This window comes from Haliaeetus leucocephalus, unplaced genomic scaffold (genome assembly GCF_000737465.1).
Source record: "Haliaeetus leucocephalus isolate CR32 unplaced genomic scaffold, Haliaeetus_leucocephalus-4.0 Scaffold730, whole genome shotgun sequence".
Classification (NCBI taxonomy): domain Eukaryota; kingdom Metazoa; phylum Chordata; class Aves; order Accipitriformes; family Accipitridae; genus Haliaeetus; species Haliaeetus leucocephalus.
Window position 1 is genome coordinate 2,912,968 of NW_010973166.1, and position 25,649 is coordinate 2,938,616.

Sequence of the window (25,649 nt, forward strand, 5' to 3'; positions counted from 1 at the left end):
CCCCCCCCCCCCCCCCCTCGGCCCTACCCGCGGGGTGCCGGTGTCGGCGGCGTGGCCGGGCGAGCCGCCCGCTGCTTCCCGGAGCCTCGCTGGAAACGCCGTGCGTTATCGCCTCTGCGATCTGCCGGGCTTCCGAGTGATGCTTATCTTCAGGAGTGACTGCGTGCGTGTGCCTGACACGGAGAGGGTGAAGAGAGGGAAGTTAGTCACCCTTTGGAGAAATTCGGGTGCATGTTTTCTGTCTGCGTCGCAGCGGCTTGCGCTCTTTTGTAGGGTTAATAATCTAGGAAATGAGGAGTCATCGCAGCACATGTTCGCTTAAAGTTTGGAAGACGTTGCATGCACTTTTTTTTTTTTTGATCCGCTTTCTGTTATTTGTGAGTTTTAAAGCCTCGACTCTGTAAAGTTTTTTGTAGCTTGAAATAATAGGTTTTGGAAAAGCAAACCACAAGCGCTTTAGATCCCTCCTGTCAAGAGAAATAAAGGGTTGCTGTATTTTAAATGCTTGTTAGCTTCAAAGTTTAAAGGCTGTCTGCCTAAGTAATTCAACAGTTTTAAAAAGTGCAATTCCTTCCATAAATGAAAGGCCAAAGAGATTAATTGCTTTAGAAAAGGGGGGAGGGGGAGGGAGAGGGAAGAGAAGACTGCTAATCAAAACCAAACTGTTTCCTTAGAAAAGACTTTATACAACTATTTAAAATATGTGCTAGTCTAGGAAAAATAGTTAAATGGAAAGTCAGGGTATCTTGATACCACAGGAAAGGACAGCTTGCCAAGAATATCTCCAGTGTTCCTTCAATCCCAAAGTATCCTGTATTGCTTTGATTGTTGTATTTACTTTGTGCAGCCCGTCTTCTGCCCTCAGCTCTGCCTGAAGCAGCAGAGCACCTGGTATAGATTGTGGTTAGCAGAACAGGGAAAATGTTCCTTTCTCTCTTACTTTTTTTCTTTTCCCTTTTCCTGGCAGAGCACAATTCAGGACTGGGGTGAGGAGGTAGAAGAGGGAGCTGTTTACCATGTCACCCTGAAAAGAGTGCAGATTCAGCAGGCTGCCAACAAAGGAGCAAGATGGCTAGGGGTAAGTAAAGCTGGCGTGGTGGCATTTTGGAAGGCTGCTCATGGACTTTGGAGCCTGCTGAATTCCACACAAATTGTTACGATATTAACTTCTAGCACTGACTGCTCTCACTATTTAAAAAACCCCAAACACTCAAGTTGTCTGCCTGGGACATCTGAAATGCTCTCTCCTTGTGTTGACTCCTTCTCTTTTCTTGACATGTAAAAAAGCTTTGGCCTGTTGTGGCCATGTGTCAGACGATACTTAGTGCAGAAACAAGAATCTCAGCTTATGGCCTGAGAAGTTGAACATTTAACAGTTATTTCAGACTGGGCTATGGCTTATTTCTGCTGTTAGGAACCTATCTCAGATCTCCCAAATAAATAGTCATGGTATTTTGACTAACGAAGGTCTCTGAAAAGTTAGCAGAAACTTCCTCGAAACTTAAGGGAATACAGGTTTGGGTCTTATTTTCGTATTGCTTTCTCAGCTGGATGAGAAACTAATTGCATTTCTGCAAGAATTACAGCTCTGTATTGTTTTTCAAAGGTGTATTTCAAAGCATGAAGGCTTTAGCAGTAAGTAAAATGGGCTTAAATGCATACGCACTCAATTTGGCATGCTGCTGAGTGCCTTCACCTCTGTCAGGCCAAGTCCCCAGCTGATATAAAATGTCCTCACTTCATTGGAATCAGTGCAGCTGTGGCAGTTTGAGCCAGATCTTCAGGAGGTAGCTATAACTTTCCTATTATTTTGTTATGTTTATGTATTTTCTTTGGGATCAAAGGCAATAATATAAGAACTTGGTTTGATGTAGTATCAAGGTTGGTATTTTAAAGGCTCTTAAAACTGCCCTGAGATTTATATAAAATCATTTGCTTGTGAAGTTCCGTGACATAAAGCAATACAGCAGTGCTGAAACTGCAGTCAAGAAAAATAAGCAAGTTCTGTCTGCATGCAGATAGTGCTTAGAATCTTCCCTTCCCATGTTTCCAAGAAGTACATAGAGTTCTAATCAGAACAGATAATTTCAAATCTGCTTCCTTTGAGTGGCAGATTTCCCATCTTTGCATCCTGTTTTCACCAGGAAAAATATTAGAAAGTATTTTTGAGCTCTTGTAAATTTCCCAGCTGTGTAAGAGGTGCAGATCATTTTGAATGTGTCTGTGTCCCATAAACATACTTCAGAAAAGTAGAATTTTCTCCTATTTCAGCTATGTTGTTCCTTGTATGTAGCAGGAGTTTGCCAGGTCTTGGTCATATTCTCAAAGGAAGAGTGCATATGTGTTCCTGAGATCATCACCACAGCTGATGGTGCCAATCTTAATAGGAGGACAAGGGACTGCAAGCTCATGGAAGTGACTTTTAGCTTTCTGTGGTTAGTGTTAGTTTTTTCAGGTCAGAATTGAGCCCTGTTTGTGAGGAAGGAGGCAGTGTGTCAGAAGTCTGCACCTGTTCTGGGCATAAATTGGTGACTTCAGCTTACAGGCTGGTGTCTTTCATGAGCAAAAAATCTTATGCATATTACTTAAAAATATTTTTAAATGTATGGGCTGTTTGTTTCCCTTAAGCTTTCGGAACATAAAATATTTTAAGCTCTTTTTGTGATCTTGTTTTATTAATGGCTTTACTGTGGTCCTAAAGTCAATAAATAGCCTCTAACCTAGAACATTATTTATGAATAGCCATCCCTGCCCCCAGCAGTTTTGCCTTGAAAAGCATAATTGTCTCTTTTATAATTGTCATCAGGTGACCTTTTTTTTTTTAATCTGGAGCTTATAGGGTTTTATGATGTTAACTTTTTTTCTATGCTTTGAAATTCATAGCACTAAATTAATAAGCTGATGGATTTATCAACGCTGGTCTTAATTTTTTTTGATGGTGCTATAAGTCAGGCTTAGGTTGGAGACTCAAGGTCAACTGGAGAGTATGGGAACAACCTATTTGTACATCAGCAAGTATTGAGCCTTCATTGTAACAAATATAGTAACTCTGTTACTGATTATCTGCCTGTGTGGGTTTACTTTTTAAAAAGTTACTTCGTCAATGTCAGTTTGTGTCCTGTAGAGGTCTGCTTAGCAGTTTGACCTTCACTGAGGCCCTGAGCTTCTTGCGGTTTATTGGTGCAGGTCAAGTTCCTGTGACTTGAAAAGCCCAAGTCTTAAAACCTCGGCGTTGCATGTGGCTGTTAAATATTGTGTGGTATCAGAGCGGGGGGTTGATTCAGTGGTTCCAGAGTGTTTAGTTCTTAGTGATGCTGCATTTGTAAAGTGATTTGGAGGCTTTTCAGCTGAAAAGCGTTAGATGGTAAATTATTTGATGTGTCTGAGAGAAATGCAGATATAACTGAAAGTTTCATAGAACCTGTGTTGAAAGGAATATAAAAGGTCTTATTTATTCTGAGTGTGTTGGGATTTATTACCAATTCCTTTAATTACCGGGAAGCTTGAAATCTTGCTTAAATACATTCTTGTACAGGTACCAGTAAGTGAATGAACCTAGATCTTTCATGTTTCAGGACATCTAATAACCTTTCCTAAAACTCTCTATCCTAAGAATCCATCCAGGGTTCTTGAATCGTTGGCCTTATTATGACACAATGGTCTGTTTAAAAGCCAATCATAAGATTACAGCTTAAGCACTGTAAACACTTGCCTATTTAAATACAGAAATGTCTGTCTTGTGTTTCAAAATTCTACAATTAATAAAAGAAAAAGACAAACAGGCTGTGACTTACGCAGTCATCAGCAATTCCATAACTTTCAAAAGTGTGAAGCTTTTGTATAAACACCAAATTTCTTAGCTTTAAATTTAATATTAGACATCAAGGATGCCAATAATAGCTACTGTTTTTGTCACTAAATACTTAGTCACTAAATATTTAGTGAAGCTTAAGACTTTAGGCACTACAGTATTATGAAATATTAAAAGCCCTAGTAGTAGCTCAGTATTGTGCTAGATGCTGCACAAAAGCACTGTCCTGACTAAAAAGAATTAACAGATTACAGACAGGCCTCATTTGATATGTACACATATGTTGTCTCGACTGATGATTGGTATCCAAGGCAGTGGTATCAATTTTGCAACAGTCTGATTTTTCTCAAGTTATTTGTAGACATCAAGGCAATGCAGACTCTTAACAAAACTTCAGAAGTCGAATGTAACCTCTGGAGATGTTGAGGGAGAATACCTCCCAAACACAATAGGTTCGACAAGAGAACGCATGAAGGCATTTTTTGAAAATGAGATGGGTTTTGGTGTCTCCAAGATAGACCTTGAGAGGTCTCCAGGTTCTTGAGAGAGATGATGTGGAGATTGGGAACAAGCCATGAAGGCCCGTGGAAACTGAGATACATGGCCTAACTTCTTTGTGAGAGAGAAGGATGGAGATGTAGAGATTTATATAGATGGATGGTACGCTCAAAAGAAGAGATGAGGAGAGTGCTTTCTGCAGCAGGCTTTTGAGTGGACATTCAGCATCATTTTGAAAGTCATTACATCAGGCTAGAGAAAAAGGCATATCGGGAACTGGAATAGAAGGTTTCAGAGTGCAGCAAGGAATTTTAATGATGTGGCTAGAAAGAGAAGGTTGTCTTTTAAAACAGTGACACAGAAAGAACCTGAAAAATGAGATCCAGCTTACCTCTGAGGATGTAAATACAGCCTGTAGGGAGACTGGCACCCTGTGTGTCAGACAGGATGGTGCTATTGTCCATGAAGAAAAGACAACAAAGCAGAAAAGACAGGTGAAAAGTTTAGAGTTCTGTGGGGTTTTTTGATCTTGAACTGACAGCCAGGTACCCATAAAATGAAACAGAGACAAGCTGAATCATACCATAGCCAGAAGCAGGTAAGAACAGTAAAGCAGTGGCTGTAACAGTAGATCAGCTGCTAAACACCTGAATTTCTGTTGCCAGGAGCAGTATGCTGAGGGAGTATAAATGGCATTGGAAAAGGCGAACTCCAGTCAGTGATTTATTGTAAATAGTAAACTGAAGAGTAAACAGTTGAAAGAGAAAGGAAAAAGTAGCAGGCAGAGAAGTGGAGAGATGGGGGGAATGTGTAAGAGGTGAGAGGCTGAAAGAGATTTTGACTAGGAGAGTGATGGGACTATGGGAGGCAACAGGTACAAGAGAAAGCGGTATGAGGTGGGATTGGATCCATTGGATAAATGAAAGGATCAGAGGAGAACCACAGGAAAGAAACTTCTGCACTTGTCAAATGGTAGAAATGAGAATTGTTCAAGGGTTCCTTTGCAAAGAGGAACAAGGGCTGAAAAATTTGAAGGGCCAGGACTGCAGATGTGGAATGAGATTAAATTGAAATACTGAAATTGCTTGACTATGGAGTGGACAAAATCGAAGGAAGAGGGGAAAGAAAAAAGGCCTTTCTAGTGAAGGTAATTGGCCTGGTTGTTGTGTTTGTGCCATATGCCAATGGATGCATACAATAAAGATACACCAGGAAGAGGGGCTAGCAGAATGGGCCTTACAGTGATGGAAAGAGAAAAGAATGAATGGTGTAAGACAATAAGGCAGGAAGAAAATGAATGATCATATAAATAGCAAACAGGGAAGTGAGGAGGTGGTTTAAGGCTACCTGGTTGGATGAATGTTCTTAGCCACTGGCAAGATTTGAACCAAGGCAGTAGATACTATTGCCAGCTGATTCCTTCATCAAATATGACTGATCCAATAAGAGATGATGCTGTGTCAGTGGGGTTTGTCTTAAACTCTGTAGAAAGATAAGTAGAGTAGGTCTGTGAGATGCTTAGCTTTACAGTGGCACACTTGTAAACTGTGGGAAGTATTTGGTGAAGTCAAGAGGAGTAGGAAGTTCAGACAGTTGAATGTGTGAGCTTGGAAGTTTGAGAGTCAAAACTGCAAATGCTACCTTGACTTCTAGTTTGAATAAGGGAAAAAAACCAACACCTTTCAGAGAAGGGTGCAGGCATAATAATCTAAAAAATATGTTGGTTTTTTTGTTGTGGGTTTTTTTTTGTTTGTTTGTTTTTGTTTTTGTTTTTGTTTTTTTTTTGTTAGGAATTAGGTTTTGACAAACACAGAGAAGCTCTTGTCAGCAGAGAAAGCTGTATCTAAGAGTTAAAATAAGAGCTGCCAAAAGTCAAGCCTTACAAAGCAAATGAAAACAAACTGTCAGCTGTATAAGAACAGCCAAAAAATAAGTCTGCTTCACAGAGAGAATTGAGAAAGGAATTAAAGTTAATATATATATAACCCAAAAAACTAAATTATTTTTTGCCTGTTTTTTATAAGGATGGCAAAGGTCAACCTGGAGGTTGATGGTAATGATGGCATATGGGGCTTTCACATGTCTTCAAGTTTTGTCTCTGCTTAAGAGCTTAATGAGCCCACTCTGGGCAGCTGGTAGTGTCCACCCCAGAACTACAAAGGAACTGGTGTAAGAAATGATAGTCGAGCAGCAAGGAGTTTTAATTCATTGCTCAAGTCAGAAATGCCATTGTATGACTGGAGAACAGCAGTGGTGCCTGTGTTTGGGGTGCGGGAGGTATGGCCTAGGTAGGTAGGAGATATTTGTCTCATGAAGATAAACTGATCTTCTGGATTTAAAAAGGCTGTGACTTTAATCTGTTTGTTTGAAAATCTGCTTTTGAAAACACTTGAAAAAATTAGTCTCTGGAGAGACTGAGGAATTATAAATTATTTTGAAGGACGTGTTGAAGAAGAGCTGCTGCTGGAGCTTAAGCTGAGAGAGGGACTGTTGGTCTGGAGACAGGTGCCTATGGCAGTTCTACATGGGTCAGTCCTGCGACTGAACTGCTGTTGTGTGTTCATTAGGGTCAGTGACATAAAAGTAGGAGCATGCTGACAAAATCTGATTGTCTGGCAGAGGAAGAAAATGCCTGGAGGATGGAAATATCCTACAGGCTGACGTTCAGGATTACTGTAATAGAAGTGGGTTGAAACTAAGTAGCACAGAAAGCAAAGGCATGTTTGTGAATGTATTAAAATAATTTCTGCTAAAGGACGATATTTTTTGTCCTTGTCCCTTCCAACTTTGGCTGTATTAATCAGTCACAGGATATGTGAGCCACCAGCACGATGCAAAACAGAAAAGCCAAATGTGATGTTGTTTTAGATTATTGCCAGGAGAGATGGGAAGTGTGAACCCCCTTGTAGAGTGTCCTCGCTCACAGTCTGTAATTCTGGTCATTTTTGAGAAAGTTGATTTAAACTGGAAAGGAAACAGGAGAGGACTTCTGGGATCATCAAGAAAATGATGAATATGTCTGATTATAATCTGAAGAGTATAGCTTAGTTAGGTTAACAAAATGAAGATTTAGGGAGTATATGTTTAATACCTATAAAAAATCATGAAGTAAGCACAAGGGAGGAAAAAGAACCATTCACAGCAGCTATAGACTGGTGTATAAATTGTTAGAAATTAGAATAAAGTTTCAAATCATCAGAGCGATGAGGTAGTGGAGTGGCACTCCAGCAAGAGTGAAGGAAGCAAAGAACCCAACAGCATCAACAATGGAGTTGGATCAGTTGGTGAAGAGGATTATAAGGTAATTTCCTTTGAGAGCAGAACACAGCATCCTCCAATTGTATGTTTCTAAGCCAAGAGGAAATATGAGAGCAAGAAAGTGTGCAGCGAAGGGGAGGATTGGGGTAGATCATTGGTATGGAAGTTGCATTTTTGAGGGAAAAATGTGGGACTTTGTGACAAGAGAAAAAGAGAGATCCAGATGTATAATCAGAGAGGGAGGTTGATTGTGCGGAGCTGGTTGTATGTAAGAGATGAAGATGAGAGGAGAGTCCAGAGAAGAGAGACTGCAGAGGGGAACATTTTGGAGCAGCTACTTTGTGGTAGAAGTCCCCCACAGTCTTATCCAGACTGATGAAGAAAAGGTGTGGCTGTAAAGCTTTGGTTAATTCAAGGTAGGCAGTGGTGCTGGTCTCTCCTGCTGCTGGAGAGACCGGTATGCAAAGACCAGGTCATGGTGAAATTTCTAGAGGCAGTGAGAGAAGGGCAGGTGGGAGTGAGTAGTACAGTGGGGAGGGAGGGAAGGTGGGTGAAGAGAGTGCCTTTTCTGTACGGATGTCTGAATATGCACTGGGAACCGCAATATGGAGAAGTGGATGCAGAAAAGTAGCAGAGAGGTGTTAGAAAATGTTATGTGGAATTGGAGGAGGGGGAACAGTGGTATAAGAAGAACAGAGTGGATGAAGTGCCGCAGAAAATGAGCCGTGAAAGGTGTGGGTGTGGCATGGGCAGATGGACCAGAAGATTACAAAAATGAAAAGCAAACAAGAGTTTTTAAAATGCTATGAAGTGACTTTTGGAGACCTCCCTGTTAACCAATGCTTTATCTCACCCTTCCAGGGGTTAGGGAGGGGTGGTTGACTGGTGTCCAGCCCTCGAGGAATCTGAGGGAAGCAGTGAGGAATGAGTCGTTGAGACAGGAGGGGCTCCCTAATGCTTGCAAATGTTTTTCCTATCAGAGTCCTTTATCCGGGAGGGAGTGAGGAAAGGGCCTGCACTCTGCCTCAGGAGTTTTTACTGGGGCAAGTCACAGGAAATGCAGCCAGGAACGGGAGTTCCCCCAGGCCCCTGTGCACCCGAGGATGCCTGTAGAGACTGTATCTCCACGTCTTAAATGATTGCTGAGCTTTTAGAGCCAGTCCTCAAGCATCAAGTTTCTTGCTCTACTGATGGATGACACAGACTGCTCTTCCTTTGAGTCTTAAATATCCAGATAACAGAGAAATACTATGCTCCCTCATGGCCAGTGCTGCCTGGTTTAGTTAGCCATCGGTTACATGTCTAGAGTGGATTTTAGATACATGTTTTTTTCTTTCTGCTTTCTTTTTTTGGCCCCGGCTGAGCTTCTGGCTCTGGGGTTTGTTCAGGCAGAGATTGATTCAAAATATTACTTGTCTCAAGGTGTCTTTAATGCTATAGCATTGGGTGTATAGCAGAACATATTCTTCCAAAACTATAAATGAACTGCTGTAGAAGGATGCTTTTAAATATCTTCAAAATTCTGAAAGGGGAAGAGCTGAAAAGTACCAAATCTATCATTAAATCGTTTTGTGTTTTCTTAACACTGATATTGTTTGATAACTACCTTTTCTGAGAATTTTGTGGTGTTTTAAAAATGAATTTTGAATGATTGTCTCACACCGCACACTGCATATGACCACAAGTTTGGCTTCTAAACACCTCTACAGTCACATACATTGGCAGAAAGCTTGTGTTGGAAAGTTCAGTCAGAAAAACATTACAAAAACTTCTGTCTAACTAATCTGTATCCCAGTTAGGACCTTGGACATAACCTTCTCTTTGACTTAAAAAATATGTCAGAAAAGAAATTTTAGTTTGGATATTTTTTTTCCAACACTGACCTCCTAAGTATGGGTTGAGATTTAAATGGTGCCCGGAACCATCAACATTTTAGGAACATGCAAAACCTCAAATTTTCTCTAAGCCTGCTCCTGCCCTCCCATGTGCCCTTCTAAGCCAGCTCTGTGATTTCTGTTTTTATCTTACTCTTAGATCCCAGATGTTCTGGTCGAGTGTAGTTTCCTGTGCAGCCAGCAGGCAAGGACTTGGCTGATTGTTGTTCTTGCTGCAACTTGCTGTTTTGTATCTTGATTTATAGCGTATGTTGGTCCCTCTTGGCTAAATCAGACTCTTTGGAATCAGGTTCCTGCAGCCTGTCCTGACTGCCCAGACCAAGGCCAGGGTGTAGTTCTGACCGTATGTTTGGCAGAAGCAGAAAAGCAGTTCCCAAGGAGCTGACAGGCTCCCTACAGAAACCGGGTTGTGCTATTGTCCGGTCCGAATGCTGTCTTCTCTGAGGAACTGTCTTGGAGAACGAAGAAAGATGGGCTGTGCTCACATTGATTTTGCATGGTGGAAGATGCCTGTCAACTACTGGAGACCCACAAAGTAGATACATAGATTTCAGAGGGAACCGAATTATTTTGCCTATAGACAGGTACATAGTTATCAAAAAGAAAGCTTTGGCATCTCATTCAGCTTGCCTTTTGGTTCTGAGTAGGCTCTTTCCTCCGTCTTTTCCTTCAGTTGTGAGCGTAATAGTACCATAGCATCGTAGCCCTTATTAATGACTTCTTATGGAATATTTTTCTCCTCACTTCCCTGTTTGGGCACAGATCTCTGTTCCAGGGATATCCCAAGTAACACTCTCTGATGCAGTCATCAGCTGGGTAATAGAGGCTGTGTGTGGAACAGACACTTGAAAACTGAGCTTATTATGAGTTTTAAAATGGAAGCCTGCAAGATTACTGTCTTTTACTTTCCCGGTTCCAAATACAAAAAGCATAATTAGAAGGGTAACTGGCTTTGTAGCACAGTGTCATGCTCTCAGTTGAGTTTAAAACCTTCCATTCCAAGCTGTCAAAGGGTGACAGGGTGGCAGGGCTTTAATCTTGTGGTGTTATTAACACTGAATTAAGGCTGTAGGATACTCCTGTGTGGCCACATGGCACTAGGAAGAGAGACACAGGCAGCCTCCCTTCCTATGGGGCTGTGCAGAGGCATCTCTTGCTAATGATTGTTATATTAAGTGGAATAGAAAGAGCTACGGAAGGCCTCTTGAGCAAAAGTTGCTGGAGACTGCACTGTTCTGTTTTTGCACTGGTTGCATGCAACTGCATTTTGGAAATCTCCCTGCCAGCTTGCTTATGTATGAAAATTTGCCTTTGGGATACTTTTGGTTTACCTGTGACACAGGAATATAATGATATCCTGTGCTATAATTGATCTCCACTGGGAATTCTTCTGATAGCCAGGATGCTTGTCTGTTTAAACTATGCTTCTTGGATGGTAGAGGTTCTCCCTGAATTCTAGCATCTTAACTGCCTTGCTGCTAACATCACTGAGTGTTATCATGCTTGCTTTTTCAAGAAGTAGTAAGTGAAAGGAATAACAAAAAAAAAATCAGCTTGCTCTGCAAAGAAACTGGCATTTTCTTTCTGAATGCTAGAAGATCTAGGTCACTTGTTGGGTTAAAGAAGTGTTGGCAAGGAATGTGGCTATGTGTCATCGGAAAGCCTGGGAGAAGCAGCATACGAACTGGACTGAGATGCTGTAAGGAGAATAGCCCTGGAGAAACCATTAGTTTTACAGTTTTGGTTTTGATGTTTTCATTTAAGAAACATGCTGAAGCATTGTGAACATGTTAGTCATGCTTGGATTTAAATTTAGCCTTGGTGAAGCTAATTAAAAATATGTTTAGTGACAGTGTGTAAATGCATGCTTTGAACTTGCATCTTTTACTACTGCTGTAGGAATCTGTTTTCTAAATATATAGCTTCCTATAGCCAGCACTGTAAGCGGGTACAGCTGTGTGAAGAAATGAGCACAAAGTGATCAGATCATGGCCTAATCCCTTGAAGAAAATGGGGTTACCTTCTGTGAAAGGGGTAAATGAATGCTAACTTGGCGTGAATCCTGTTCTTGCTTGTCTTTGTGTAGCCAGTGTGTAGTATCTTGTAAACCAGAGCCAAATGTGCATGATGTCTTAGTGTTGTTTATCACCCTAGTAAGATAGTATCAGAGATTGTAAAACCTTATCTTTATGCATAAGACCTTTTTTTTTTTTAAACACCAGAAAAACGGCGTGTCCCACCTGTATTTGAAATGTTTTATACTTAGCAGATTGCTCAGACAGCAGCACAGCTGCTTTTGTCCAGTGGATGTGGTCCAGTTTGATAGACCATTCTTTGAACCCTGGGATGATACTTCGATACGTTTTATTTGCATACTTTTCTCTACCTCCTCATAGGTAACACAGATACATCTAGACCTCATTCCTAAAGGGCTGAGCAGCTGATGAGCAGTTATCTCCAGGGAGTTGTAATGGTTTGCACCTGCAGTCTTTCAGAACTTCTTTTGCCCTTGATTCAGCCCCCAAATGCTCTCTTTTCATGTTCAGTGGCCATACAAGCTCTTGAGAAGTGACTTGTAGTTCTTCATGGGTGGTACACTAGCATGTAGGTTTACATTTAGGGCCAAACTATAAAGTCTGTGTTATGTTTTTACACCTTCTGGAATAAGAACTTTATTGAGATGTATAAGGATGTGGATTTTTTGGTTTGGTTTTGCTTTTAATAGAGTTTTAAAGCTATAGTGAGGAATTTTATGTTTTGGACAGAAATCCATTTACTGTTTGTGGAAATCGCTCTACCTTGGACCAAAATGAACTCATGCTAGCACCTGAATACAGCTGGTCTGTAGTTCAGTTCAGCACCATGCCACCAGTAATTTAGGGACCGGAAGGAAAGTGAAAACGTATCCGAGTGAAATGATAATAATCTTGCATTCTTACAGCATCTTTCATCCAAATAACTTTCAAAGCATGGCCACAAATTTTCACCAGACAGACTATGTGAAATATGTTGTAATGTAACATAGTACAGAAGTATGATTTGGGTGGGGTTTAAAACTCAGCAGCAATGCTGTTGCCTGTGATTTGGTAGAGTTCCCCTTTATCTGGGGGAGGTGGGAAAGACAGGAGAAAAAAGTGTTTCTTAAAAAGGCCATTTCTTGATGTTGCCAAGGAGGTTGAAGCATTAGAAAAAGTTTGGGGGGAGATGGATTAACTGTCAAAGTTGCATGGTAATATTTATTTAGTGGTTTCATAGCGTTATCACATGGATATCTTCTCCACATATGACATATATGCCGCAAGGAGCAGCTGCTTAACAATGCAGAGCAGCACATTGAAACAATTTAGGTCCAGAAGTGAATTAATTAAAACCATTTTGGGAGAAGACCTGGACTTCTGAGAGTCCACAGTTCTGTGGAAGCATTTGCCCACTATGCAAGAGCAGTTGTGAAGGCAGGCTCAGATATTAAGCTGAAGTGGGGAATGAAGTGAAGCTTAGAAAATACTATTAAGGAGATTACAGTAGCACCTCATTCATTCCTGATGCTTGTTCCTTCATCTCAAAAGTAAGGGAACTAGAAAAGGGATCCACAGATGGGAAAGGATTCTTGGCATTTGGAGACACTGAAAAGGTGAAGACTGTTAAAGCTGCATCTTGGTGCAACTAGGGTTGACGTGCAGGTTTAACAATAAGTGTATTTGATAAGTCTTCACAGGATTGAGGCTCGATACTGGCAATGAATAGGAGGATATAGCAAAGGCATTGAAAACAGTGAGTGGAGAAGGAACACTTCAGGGAGTGTTTGGTGGTTTTGAAAGCAAGGGGGGAGGGGAAGAAATGTGTAATTTTACATTGCATGTAATTAACCTGAAGGACTTGCTGCTGGAAGAAGTAATTGAGTCCAACTGAGTCTAGAAGGATTCAGAAAGGATTAGACATATATATAAATAATGAGCACAAATGCATGAATACTACATGAGATTTAAAACACAAGACATGTAACGTTTTGTGATTTAGGTATAAAACCAGCTCCTGCACTTGAGAAGAGTCTTTCCCTTTAGACTGGTTATTCTGTATGTTATGGGTGTTATTTCTTCACCTTCCTCTATAGCATCTGGCCATTGTCAGAGGGAAAAACCTCTAGTTTAGTTTAAAATGACAATTATTATGTGTTGCTGTTTATAAAGTTCTGGTTTCAATTTGTTTGCAGCAAATATTTAACGAGGCAGAATAAAATTGAACACAGGCACTCATAAAAAGAATCATGAGAACTTTAATGTCCAGAAGATGTCAAGGCCATATTGCAACATAGTATGGGAGTTTGTTATGGGCCTGTTTTCCAGAAGTCCTGCAACCTCCTCCTGGTCGATGAGAACTCTGGGTGCTCAGATCCTGCTTTTATTTTTTTGTGTAAAACAAAAGTTTGTGTCCTTGCTGTTTTAGACTCTGCGAATGTAGGAATTGTGTGGGTAGCCCTCTGCTTTACCCCATTCAACTTCATAATAGCCACTTTAAAAATAAGGCAGATAGAACAGAGTATGGTACTCTACATGTGGTCTCATCAGACCTTTTATGCAGTGGAAGAATAATGTCCTTTGTCTTGCTTCGGTACCCTTTATTTATACTTTGCAGAATTGTTTGCTTTTTGTTGCTGCTGCTGTTGCGTTGTGCTGAAAGATTTAATGTTGTGCCTACTCTAACCCTTTAGATCTTTTCTCTGATCTGTGTGCCACAGTGTGACCTTTGATGGTAGTACTTTCAACAGACTTTTTTGCTGGCCTCTTACATTTCTCTACATTTAGTTGCATAAGCCATCTGTTGCCCATCAGAATGTAGCTACCCTTTAACAGCTTTGGCAATCAAAATGAAACTTTGGCAGCCTCCAACTTAGGTGTGAAGCTTTCTGCCTTTTTGCATGGTAGCACTCATTAACCTTTTGCTCTCAGGTTACTGGGTTACAGTCTGATGGAGTTTTTACGTGTTCCTCTTTGCCACCAATTTATGTCCAAATTTTTGCAGTCATCTCCGTGTAGCTCAGCCCTGCATCAGTGTAGAAGTTATTGCATACTGCAAACACCACTGAAATCTGTGGTGGTGGTCCCTTAGCTGCTGCTGCTCCACTTGTCTCCCGTGACTCAAAAATAACGAGAAACCTTCACTGAGAATAAACTGTTTGCTGCATATGGTATTGAGCACATGAATTATTATGTATAATGGCCCTGTCATACCAATTTGAGGACAATTGTGATACTGGATGTAGAAAGGTACTGCAAGTCAGGAGTCCTGTACTCAGTATTCGTTTGCTAATGACTCACCCTGTGGCTTGAACTGACCAACTTATCTTCTGGGGGTTTAATTTTCTCATCTGTAATATACTTACTATTCATTTTGAGATTTAGTGATCTGAGGAGTGCAGAGGCAAACTCTTGTGCTTTAATACGACTGTATAGATTCAAATCTATGAGAGAGAAAACTCTTCTACTGTGCCGGACAAGCAAGAAAAGTTCCATAGCGGGGCAAGATCCTCCTGATCTGCCCTGTGACTTTGTTGTACAATCTTTACCATCGAAATTTTGGGGAGCAATATAGTCTGCTGCTTACAGATGCAGAGGCTTGGCTCTTTAATCCTTTCTGTGAAGAGAAAGCGTGTTGGATGAGACACCAGAGTTTATCTCCTCCTTCCTAAAACCTCCCAGCAGGACCCCAGCTGTGCCACGCAGCACAGAGAGGACTGCCTCTCCTGTGGAGTGGGTTGCTGTATTGGAGTGGGTTGCAGTGACTTCGAGTGCTGCATGGGTCTCCAGCACATGGCCTGTGGTCTACAGCTGGCGATGCTGCCACTGGGCCACAATGGCACTAATAAGATGTAGACATTTAAAATGCTTTTGCAGAGTGATCCTGTCATTATATTCTTTTCTTTAATATATTTTCCTCTTATTGTCTTCCCACCTTTTTGTTCTGAATGCAGTTTAAAGGAGCATTTTCTTTTCCCCTCCCACCCCTCAGCTGCTTTGTACAGTTGCCTTTCTCCTTATGAAGGCTCAACCTTTCTCCCAGTCAATAGCTGTTTCTTCCTTTCTAGGGAGCCCACGGGCTCTTTGTGCAAGTAAACCAACATGGTTTTATTATAAAGTGGCATTTTCTATTGAAAGGTCTCAGAATGATTGAGCAATATGGAATGGCTGAATGCTTTGAGATACGTTCAAATTATCATAGCTATTGGGCTTCAAACTGGAGACTTGCGATATATCTCATGCAGTAGCTTAGACTTCCTGATCTCAGCAGCTCCTTCTGACTCTTAAAAAAATCAATGATCTAAGCTTCTGAGTATCCATATATCCTAAAGCAGAAGTAGACCATTGCATGTTAAAGAGCTATCGAGGGTTTTATTTCCTCCTATATATGGTTTATGCCCCACATAAACTTGCATAAAAGCTTGCATGCATTGAATCATATTGAGTTTTCTGTTTTGACTTGAATCAAGTGCAGAATGTCCTTAAGTTGTTTATAGTATTCATGTGGATAGAACTTACTAGATGAGGTTGGTAATGTTTCAAAGCTTTGTTGGTGTTGGGATGCAAATGACAAGTCAGTACACCCTTCAGGATTAACTGTTGTCTTCAGTGCAAAAGAGATTAGTTAACTAAATGCTCCTGAGGTGCATTTGGAAGCCAGTTTAAATATTACATGCAAATACAACAAGAAAATTATTAGGAAGATATGCCTACGCATCCTTTGTCTATTTGCTTGGTTTGTAGTAATCTCTGGCTCTACCTGCAATGTGTTTTGTATTTTTAGAGTAGAAACCCTTTAGGGCAGGGATGGTGTCTTACGTTTTGACATGGCAGCCATTGTGCTGCTGTTGGAAATGTTTCATAAGTAACAATAACGTATTTCATTTGGAGGTTAGAACTTACGCTTTTGCATTCCTCCCATTGAGTGCTTCAGATTGATTCTGGCTGTGCTTTCAATCTGCTGGCTCCCTGCAGCACACAAAATGTGAATGAACTCTTGCACACTTACTTAAACCATGAGGCTTGAATTCTTCATGCAAAAACAGTCATTTTGTTCAGAAAACATCAGGTGGCCATAAAGTTAGAACAGAACAGAGAAGAACAGAGATATGCTATTAACTCCTGGTAGGTAATTAAACAACAGCCCCCCCCCCCCAAAAAAAAAAAAAAAACCCAAAACCCAAAACGGACAGTAAACATGGACAATTTCTATTTTATCTTTCAGCCTGCCATTTTTCACTCTTTCTTTCCCCCTTACTTGTAAGCTATACTTATTTTGGATTCTGACTCAATACTTCCACATAATTATGTGTGTGTTTTGATTTGTGTCCATTGCCTAAGGATTTAAGTTCAACTGCAACATAGCGTTCTTAGACTGAAATACAAATGTCTGCAGTGGGTTCAGTGCCAGCTCACGCAACCCGTGCTGCTTTCTGCTGTGTCAAAAGAGATGGGTTAATGGCCAGGTGCTGTAGTTACAAGAATGCAGTAATTTGTGTAGGTATGCAGTATGTTTAGTTGCCATATGCTTATGCAGTCTGTCATACAAAATGCAGAATTTGTCATAGAGAAGATACCTATAGAATTGGCACAAGACTGTTGCCGTTGCAGGTGTGGTCCATACAGACATGCGTGTAGTCATACATAGACACTCCCTTTATATGTGTGTGTATGTGTACAAGAGAAGAATCCTAAGCGATTCCATAACTGGATCCCATCTGTTGTCTAGATAATATAGTAAAAATGCAGTTTGGCCTGAACTAATGATTGAACTAATGTTTTTGGACTCTTTCAGCACTTAAATAAGTGTTCAAGCTGGTAACTTTTAATATTAGGTAACATTAGCTTACTATTACTGCTTTTTCTACTCAGACCCCACCCTGGAGAGGTCTCTTAGTTTCAAAACAAAGGGTAGTAAAAAGCACAGCCATTGAAATGAAGTTTATAATGCAGTTTAGGTATGTATTCATGCTGTGGTCATAAAAATGGTTACTTACTGTTAACCTAGTTCTTTTATAAAAGATTAAAAAAGCTTGGCAATAGAGATTGCTCACAGTAATTATTATGAAACATGTAACAACATTTCCTGGATGTTTTTTCTTCCACAAAAATACCTTATGTTTCAAGTTCAGTTTATTTTAAAATCTGAATCAATCTTCTGCTACATATTTTCTCCTTTGTCAGAATGCATTTAATCTCCCCGCACCTACAGTTTTATTTTCTAGCTATTCATACTATTAAAATCGATCACTCCTGCCTTGTTTACACTGAGTGCAGTAGCAGTTTACACTGATTTCCTGAGTCAGTGTAATTTTAATTTCTGTGTACTGTTTGAGCAAGCTTTACAGTGTGAAAGGAAAGCCAACAATACAATCAGGATGAATAAAACCATTTTGGGTTATGTAATGCGCATTCATGCTACTATTATGCAACAGAATTATTACTTGTGGCATCCTTAAATCCATTTTGAGTTCAGCAGTGTTGCCTGCTGTCTCATACAGGACATTCTTTGTTTCTACTGACTGAGCAGAAAGTGATGATGAGCTCCACAATTAAATTAAATTACATTCCTGGAAGGGGAAAAAATAGTGTGACTTTTCATAGGAAAAGTATCACAATTTTTGGCTACCAACAACATAGGTACTGGTGAAAAATGGTCTTTACGTTTCTGAATGGTCAAAATACAATTTTTTCATGTTGATCTATAATTTTGATAAAATGGTAGAAGATGTTAGTGTTAATCTGCCCTTCCATAGCTGGAAAAACTGAGGCACCCAGGGGTCTTGCATATGGCTTTACCCAGGGCTAGTATTACCATGGCTTGAATTTCCAGAGTGCTAAGGCTCTCTTGAGCCACCTTTGAGGACTTCCCAGGAGGGACTCTTCTTTCTGCAAGACTGTCATCTGAAAAGCCGAACTCCCTATCATCTGCAGTCAACAGATGTTCTGCTTTGTGCAGCTAAAATTTTTGAAATGTTGAAATTAGTTAAAATGTGTGAGCAGAGAAAATAGTTGCAAAGGTCAGCTAGTAGTTCTGATTAAACTTAGTGGTGGCCAGTGTGCAATCTGATTTGTCTAACGTTTTATAGACATGGATGATATTAACTTCTGGGGTGGTGAGCAGTAGAAACATTCTGCTTAATTATGCTGTGTTTTCAGATAATCGTAATTGAGGCTTGTATTGTGTACGTAAATACAATATTTGCTGTGCTGTGAGCTTGAACCTCTAAGTATTCCTCAGATGGAAGGTGCAGTATACCTATTATCGTAATCTGTAGTCAGGATTACTGAAAGCTGTTTCAGAGTCAAGTGAAATAGTTGACCACATTTTTGTACTACTTTTCCCCAGTCAATACCCCTTCCTTTCTCCTTTATGGTTCCTAGTAAGTAACTCAGCCTGGGAACTGTAAGCAAGCTTTGGCACCTACAAATTTCCAGGACAGACTGGAAGCAATGAGGGTTTGGGGAGGGGAGAAGGCAAGTTAAGATAAGGATTGATAGCAGAAACAATAATTACAATTTACTGTTTCTAGGGCACAGGGGAACTGCCCCAGCTGCCTATTTCCCTCTTCTAGGCACCCTCTATAATCCATACCTGTAAAAGCTTTTGTTAGGCTTGACAGTTCATCACTGACTGTTTTATTCAAGTCCAAAGACTCCATGTAGAGCTCTTCCCTCATGGAGACACTATGTAACACATCCTTCATCTCCAAGTCAAAATATTTTACAAAATGGGCTGATTTTATTGCCAAAATGGGCAATAAAACCTATTTCCTTGCCTTCATTCTGGTGCTCTACTCGCTTAGCTGTTTATTATTTTGAGTATTTATTTACTGCTCAGTTTGGTGATCGGACTTTTTGGTGTTCCTATGCGCCGAAGAGAGGAGGATGTTGAGTTTTACAGAGGTAATTCTCTTCTAATACAGAAGGGCTTTGGAAAGGTACTTAATATGGGACACATTTGTTTGGTGGATTAGAAGAGTGTTTCTAGTAAATGTCATTTGATGACAGCTATTCCTCAAACAATGCAAGATGAACATGTCTAAGAGTCTTACCTGACTTATTGGTTTCTTTTTCTTGCTTTTCTATTTTAAATTTGGAACTTGCTAAGCTTCAATGTCTGATCAAAACTACCACAAGGAATATTTATACATATTGACGTATTATGAAAATAATACATCCCCGGCATACTTAAGAGAGAACAAGATTGTGGTGAACTGTAGAACTATGAAAGACGGCCAACAAAAATGAAAAGGGTTTAAGTAATCTGATGTTTCAGGTTCAGCTGATACAATGAAGACAGTAAGTCAGGCAAGAGAAGAGGGTGGGAGGGCTTGTCTTGATTGTGTTAAAAGCCCTTCTAGCAAGGGGGGTGAGAGTCAGGATGAGAAGGAACTATTTGTAGGTAGGAAGCAATGAGAAGGTAAGTGCCTAAATCATACAAGATAGCTAGAGATGGAGATTTGGGGCTAAGCTGTTGGGGCAATTTTTGGCCTCTTTAAAAAGCTTGTATGCTGCTTAGTGAACCTCTCAGAGGACTTGATTCTCACTGAATAATATGGCTACATTCCTTTGCTGCACAGATGCTTCTAAGAAGTGGGCCAAATTCAGAGAAGGAATTTGTGTTCCCATGGCTGAATAAGTTTCACCATTTGTAAGAGCTGGACAATGCCATTTTAATGTAGACCTCTTTGAAGATTTAATTTCTTAATGCACTTGCTTAAACTCCTTTGGATGCATGCAGTGAGAGGGATGTGTAAATTAGGCTGCTTTACTTTTGCTTTGATTCCTTTAGAGCTAGTCCCACATAGTTCACTGATATCCAAATGAGTCTAAATTTGCATAACTTCAGAAGGTGTGAGAATGCACAGCTCAGTACCATGGTATGCACGTTGTTTCTTATTTTCCCCAGAGTGGCTTTAAGTAGCTGCAAGGTGCCTGAGTGAAAGGGTTCTAACTGAGCAACAGCATTTGTGTAAGAGGAGCTTTTTTTTTTTTTTTTTTTTTTTTTACCTCTAAATCTGACCCACAGCTTTTGTTACTGTTTGCCAGCTCTTCAGACAGATACCAGCCAGGCTGTGAGCTCTAAGGATACGAGAAAATGAGAATGCCTTTTATATAATGATCATGGAATTAATTGGTCCTGGAAACTGGGTTGCTGCCAAGAAAGGTTATTTATGTGGTAAGAAAGGAACGGAAAAGGGTGGAGCTTTGGAAATCCAGGAATACCCCTAGCTGTCAGATCATAGTAAAGAGCTCATAAAGTTATTTTGGCTTCTGAGTTTGGTGCAGTCAACATGCAGAATTCTGATTTTCAGCAGCATCCAAAATGAGGAAATGGGAGTTAGCAAAGCGGAGAGAGCTCTGTGGAGAGCTCCATAGTCATTTTACTTCCAAGTGCACTGTACTATAAAAGCAGCCGCTCTTGCAAAGGCAAGCTGCCGGGAGTCTGCAGGCTGCAAGAGATCCTACCTCTGGCCACCCAAATCCTGCATGTCAAGCCACAGTTTCCTAGAGTGGAAATTCTGCTTCAAAATCAGAGTCTTATCTTATGCAAGCTGTTTGCCAGGCTGACAGTTCTGCAGAGTGGAGGACAAGGACAGAGAGGAGACTGGTGGGATACAAGGCTCTTAAATACTGCTGGCATTGCAGAGCTGATTGCAAGAGCCAGTGTGGATATGTGCACCCGGGGGCCTACCCTGACGACGCTTGAAACACCTGAGACTTAATTTGATAAGCTTTGTCCCGTCACTGCTCTTTTTAATGTGAACTGTTATGTGGTATCGTTAGCGCAAAATTACCACTTTTCACAGAGGGTTGGTTTTGCTTTTGTTTTTTTTTTATTGTCTTGTGGTGTGGATGGGGGGCGGGGGAGGTCAGCACAATGTGTGCAAGTTTGAGTCAGTTCAGCATGATTGTCAGCTGCCGTGGGTTTTATCTGTCAATATACCTACGGGACAATCTTGCTTTCTTCCTTCTAAGGGGAGCAGGCTCAATTACAGAGTTCATTAAGATCTTTGTTGAAAGGGACCGCTATGTCAAATGAGTTGTTCATATCTTTGCGTTTGTTCTTTACAAAAATATTTGACTAAAGTGATGTGTGACTACATGTTAAATGAAGGATACCCTAGGTTTTTCTTCTCTCAGACTGGTGTTGTGGATGCTTGTATTTCTGGAGCTTTTGAAGCTTAATCATGCCATGATTTCTTTATCCCCCCCCCCATGAGTGTAGATATTAAAGGCTTATGCTGGAGAGCATGTGTGTAAGAAAGCAATATTAAAAAAAAAAGGGCAAGATCACAAAAAGCATCTTATTCCTACTTTCAGAAGGTTAAAGCTGATTCACATTTAGGCAAACAGTGAAATGAAAGAGTCATTCTTGATTAGAGTGCCTTATTGTTAGTTAACTTACAAGTGACTGCACTTTAGGCTGTTTTATTCTGGCATAGGGTGTCTGTCCAGTAAATTCATAAAAATGTGTAGAGTGGAAAACTCCCCATCTGGAAAAGCTGTAAGTTTCAAGGAAAGTCAAAAGCATTTAAAAATCTGTCAAAATCAGTAAAAATTGAGTTTAAGACACACTAGTTAGTTAGGTACTCTTGAAAAGAATTTTGCAGAACTTCTATACCACTTCTTTAGTAAAGTGGTAATGTTTTTAAATGACTAAGCCTGAAGAATATTTGATATCTCATTTACTTATGGTTCATCCCAGTTGTTTTCTTCCGATATTTTTTTTTCAGTCTGCCTAATGAAAAACAATTACATTGATTTCATTCCATGATTCTCACTTTCAAAATCCCAACAGATAATATTTGCATTGGAAAAAAACCTGCAGAGCAGTGTTTTTTGGGGTAAAAGCGATTGTTTCCAGTGATATTTGTGAAATAATGACTACAATTCTGTATGTTGTTATTTGGGTAGCAGCCCATTTTTGTACTATTCAAAATTTGAGCTTTTTTTTTTTTTTTACCCTGAGTCTCTACTCCCTCCTGCTAGGATGTACCATTAATTTAGGAGATGGTGGAGTTTATAATTAATTTATAATCCCATTGAAGTTTAACAGGTAGTGTTTGTACCTTTGGCCCACGAGGCTGTGGGTTCTAGATCTGTAGTTTGGCTGTCAAACTGAGTGAGATACCTGGCAACTTTGTGGCATGTGGAGGTTTTTCTTTATTTTCCTGTCATCAGTAGGTAAAATGGCAAGAGATCAGTGTATCTTGGCCAGTTATTGCAGAGAAGGACTGATGGGAAATGGAGATTGTGGTATCAAAGGTTGCACATCATGTCTCACGAGATTCATAAAGGAGTGTTGCTTTTACACACCTAGTAACCAGCTATGCTGGTACCAAGCTGCTTTTAACTTAGGACCTGCTTACTCAAGCCCTGTATTGGTGGCTGTAGCAGAGAGAAGACGTCTGTTGGATATTATGCTCATACTCGTATCTTTTCCTCATCCTGCAATTGTGTGCGTGGCTATCTCGCACTTTCACAATGCCTTGGTGAGTCAGTAAGATTGTGTGTGGGTTCAGGAGCCAGCCTGTACAGGGCAAGGTCAGGACCTTAATTGTAACCAGCTTGGAACCGAATTATAGCTCCTTCAGTACTGGGCATCGGCAGCTGGTTTTGGAGTCAGTTTGTGTTTGAAGGAAGTTTTTAGCCTGAATGTTTTTTAGCCTGCACGGAGCTCTCCTGTTTCAACAAGAACTGTATACATGGGTAATGTTTTGGGCTGTATAGCCGTAAGACGATCGCCTTAAAAGAGAGTGGGCCCCTCTAAAGGTACAACATTGCAGAGGATTAGTAAAGATGTTAGAATTACACCAGATCAGTACCCGCGCAACCTCAAAAAATGAGGACTTGCAAGAATATACCTCCGTTCAATCTTTCTACATTTGCTTTTGAAAGATGCTGTTTATCTGGTAGGAAACTCTTGGCTCATCAGTTATACTTGCAGATTATCAAGGCCATAATCCACTGCCTGAAAAATCAAAGTCAGACTGTTTAAAAAACCTAAAATAAATCAGACTATAAAATGCCACATTTGTTTATTTTCAGCCTTGTAGAGGACCAAGAAAATCTTACTGAAGCCCTGAGATGTTGCGGTCCAGCACCTTTGTTAGGCTGCTGGATGAGTTGATAGCAGAGGAACAGAAGGAGCCAGAGAGACTTTTTTTGTTGTTTTGATGCACAAAACACTGCAAAACTTCTGGTGGCTTTAATTGGCACCACATAACAGTGATCACTGTGTGCCCCTGTCAAAACTTGCAAAGAGGTTTAGGAATATCTTTTAATAGCAGTAGATACAGTATTCCTCTGAGCAGACAACACAAAAACAAACATGAAAACTCTTTTGCCTTTGGGTAGCCTGGTTATGTCAGTGAAGAGATGGCCTCTTGATTAAATCCAGACTGAGCAGTTTCCTGTTAGCATGCTAACTCAGCCCACAATGTCTTATTCTGAAAGTCTGTTATTGAGCTTGTCTGCCAAGTCCTTTTTCCTTTTAAACTTACAGGCAGAATTGCTAAAATAATACAAATACAAACAATCCCTAAAAGTCTCTTAAAATGATTTCTAGCAGTTTAATGTTTTGCTGACAAACTCAGTTTTAGATTTTCAGAGTTTGGGGTTGGTGTTTGGTTTTTGGGGGTTTTTGGGGGGGGGGTTTGTTTGTTTTGTTTTTTTTGGTGTGTGGTGGTTTGTTGTTTTTTTTTTAACATTCTCCCAACTTGATGTCTCGGGGAAGTTGCAGTGTTGCAATTAATGGAAAATTTTGTGCATGTATCAATCTTGGAAGCAGATTCTGCCCTTGTTTGGTACACAATCACATCAGTGAATGAGAGGTTTTTACACACACTGAGTAGAACATGGCCGCAAGTCAGTACATTGTGAGCAGGGCAATCTGCTGGATAGAAAATTAATAGTTAAATACAGTGGTGCAGACTTTCTTCCCTGTTTGAAAGCAGTTGTATTGTGTAACTAGTTATTTTCAAAAGTATATTTTAATTGTAAGAGGAAAAGTCAGCAAGAAAATTCATATTTGGGGGGAGCAAGTTTTACTTAGGGAAAATTTGAATGGAGGAGATACATAGCGGTGGTAACAACATATCCTTTTAGTGTTTCTGTAATGGTGGTGTTGTATATAATTCCAGATACACCTTTAAGTCAACTATATAACAAATTATACATGTTTAAAACAGCTATAAGATCTGTGAAAAAAAATGTTGCAAGTTACTCATGGTTGCAGACACTCGGACAGGCTCAAGCCATTTCTTTCTCTGAAGGAAAATGACTTTTTTGTTACTGGAGTTTTATTAGTGCTGGTTATATGTGAGTATAGTGATTAAATAGTGATTATGCATGTCATGTAATTGCAGTCAAGGTAAAAGGGCAGGTGCGTTCACAGCACATTTTCCTCAAGCTGAGGATGCAGTACGTCAGTCAGTTTGGTCCCCATTAAACAGCAGCAATGGAAGGGGAACTGTACGTTTCCCCATGCTGCTTCTGTAGAGTTCAGCCTTTTTTACGTTAGTGGTCTGAACTTTTCTTCCCAGAGACATCCAACTGAAAAGGTAGAGAGAAATTTTCTGTTAGATTGCTCTTGTTGATGTTTTTTATTTATAATCCCATTTTTAAAGCTTTTTATCACACGCAATTAACAAATAAGTATTTAAACTAGTCACGAAAATAATTTTCTGAACTGTCCTCTAAATAGTGGCAGAATTTAAGGGAATGTTTCTAGTTATTTCATACTTAAAGCAGGCCGTAAGCATTAAAAACAAATGCTGTTTGAAAAACACACACACCCCCAACACCAAACCCTGGATTTGTTGACAATATTGTGCCAAATGGAAACTGTAAGAGAAAATTGAAATGTTATGATGACATGTTTGCAAGATGACTTTGACACCCTCCTTGCAAAAATACCATGAAATGTTTCGCATGTGTTCGTGACCCTAGGTTCTGTGTGGCAACCCAGAGCTGGTATTTTCAGCAAGAGAATCACAAGTGCTGATGCTAAAGTTGTGGTCAGTTTTCATGTTTATTCAGAAGTTAAGCGAGAGACTGAATCACCACTGTTGTTCCCTCCAGTACTATTATTCTTTGTGGGATAATGGATTTGTCTTTTAGAAAATAATATATGATGGGACCATAAGATAACTTGATAGCAGTTAG

The 25,649-nt window shown here is 40.1% G+C and overlaps 1 protein-coding gene across 1 annotated transcript in view; it reads left to right on the forward strand.

Annotated features, from left to right (window-relative positions):
- The window catches only part of RGL1 (ral guanine nucleotide dissociation stimulator-like 1), a 112,903-nt gene that overhangs the window by 33,469 nt on the left and 53,785 nt on the right, over window positions 1–25,649 (forward strand). The window contains exon 2 of the mRNA XM_010580730.1: window positions 968–1,078. Within this exon, the coding sequence (XP_010579032.1) occupies window positions 968–1,078 (111 nt within the window). The remainder of the gene's footprint in view (window positions 1–967; window positions 1,079–25,649) is intronic.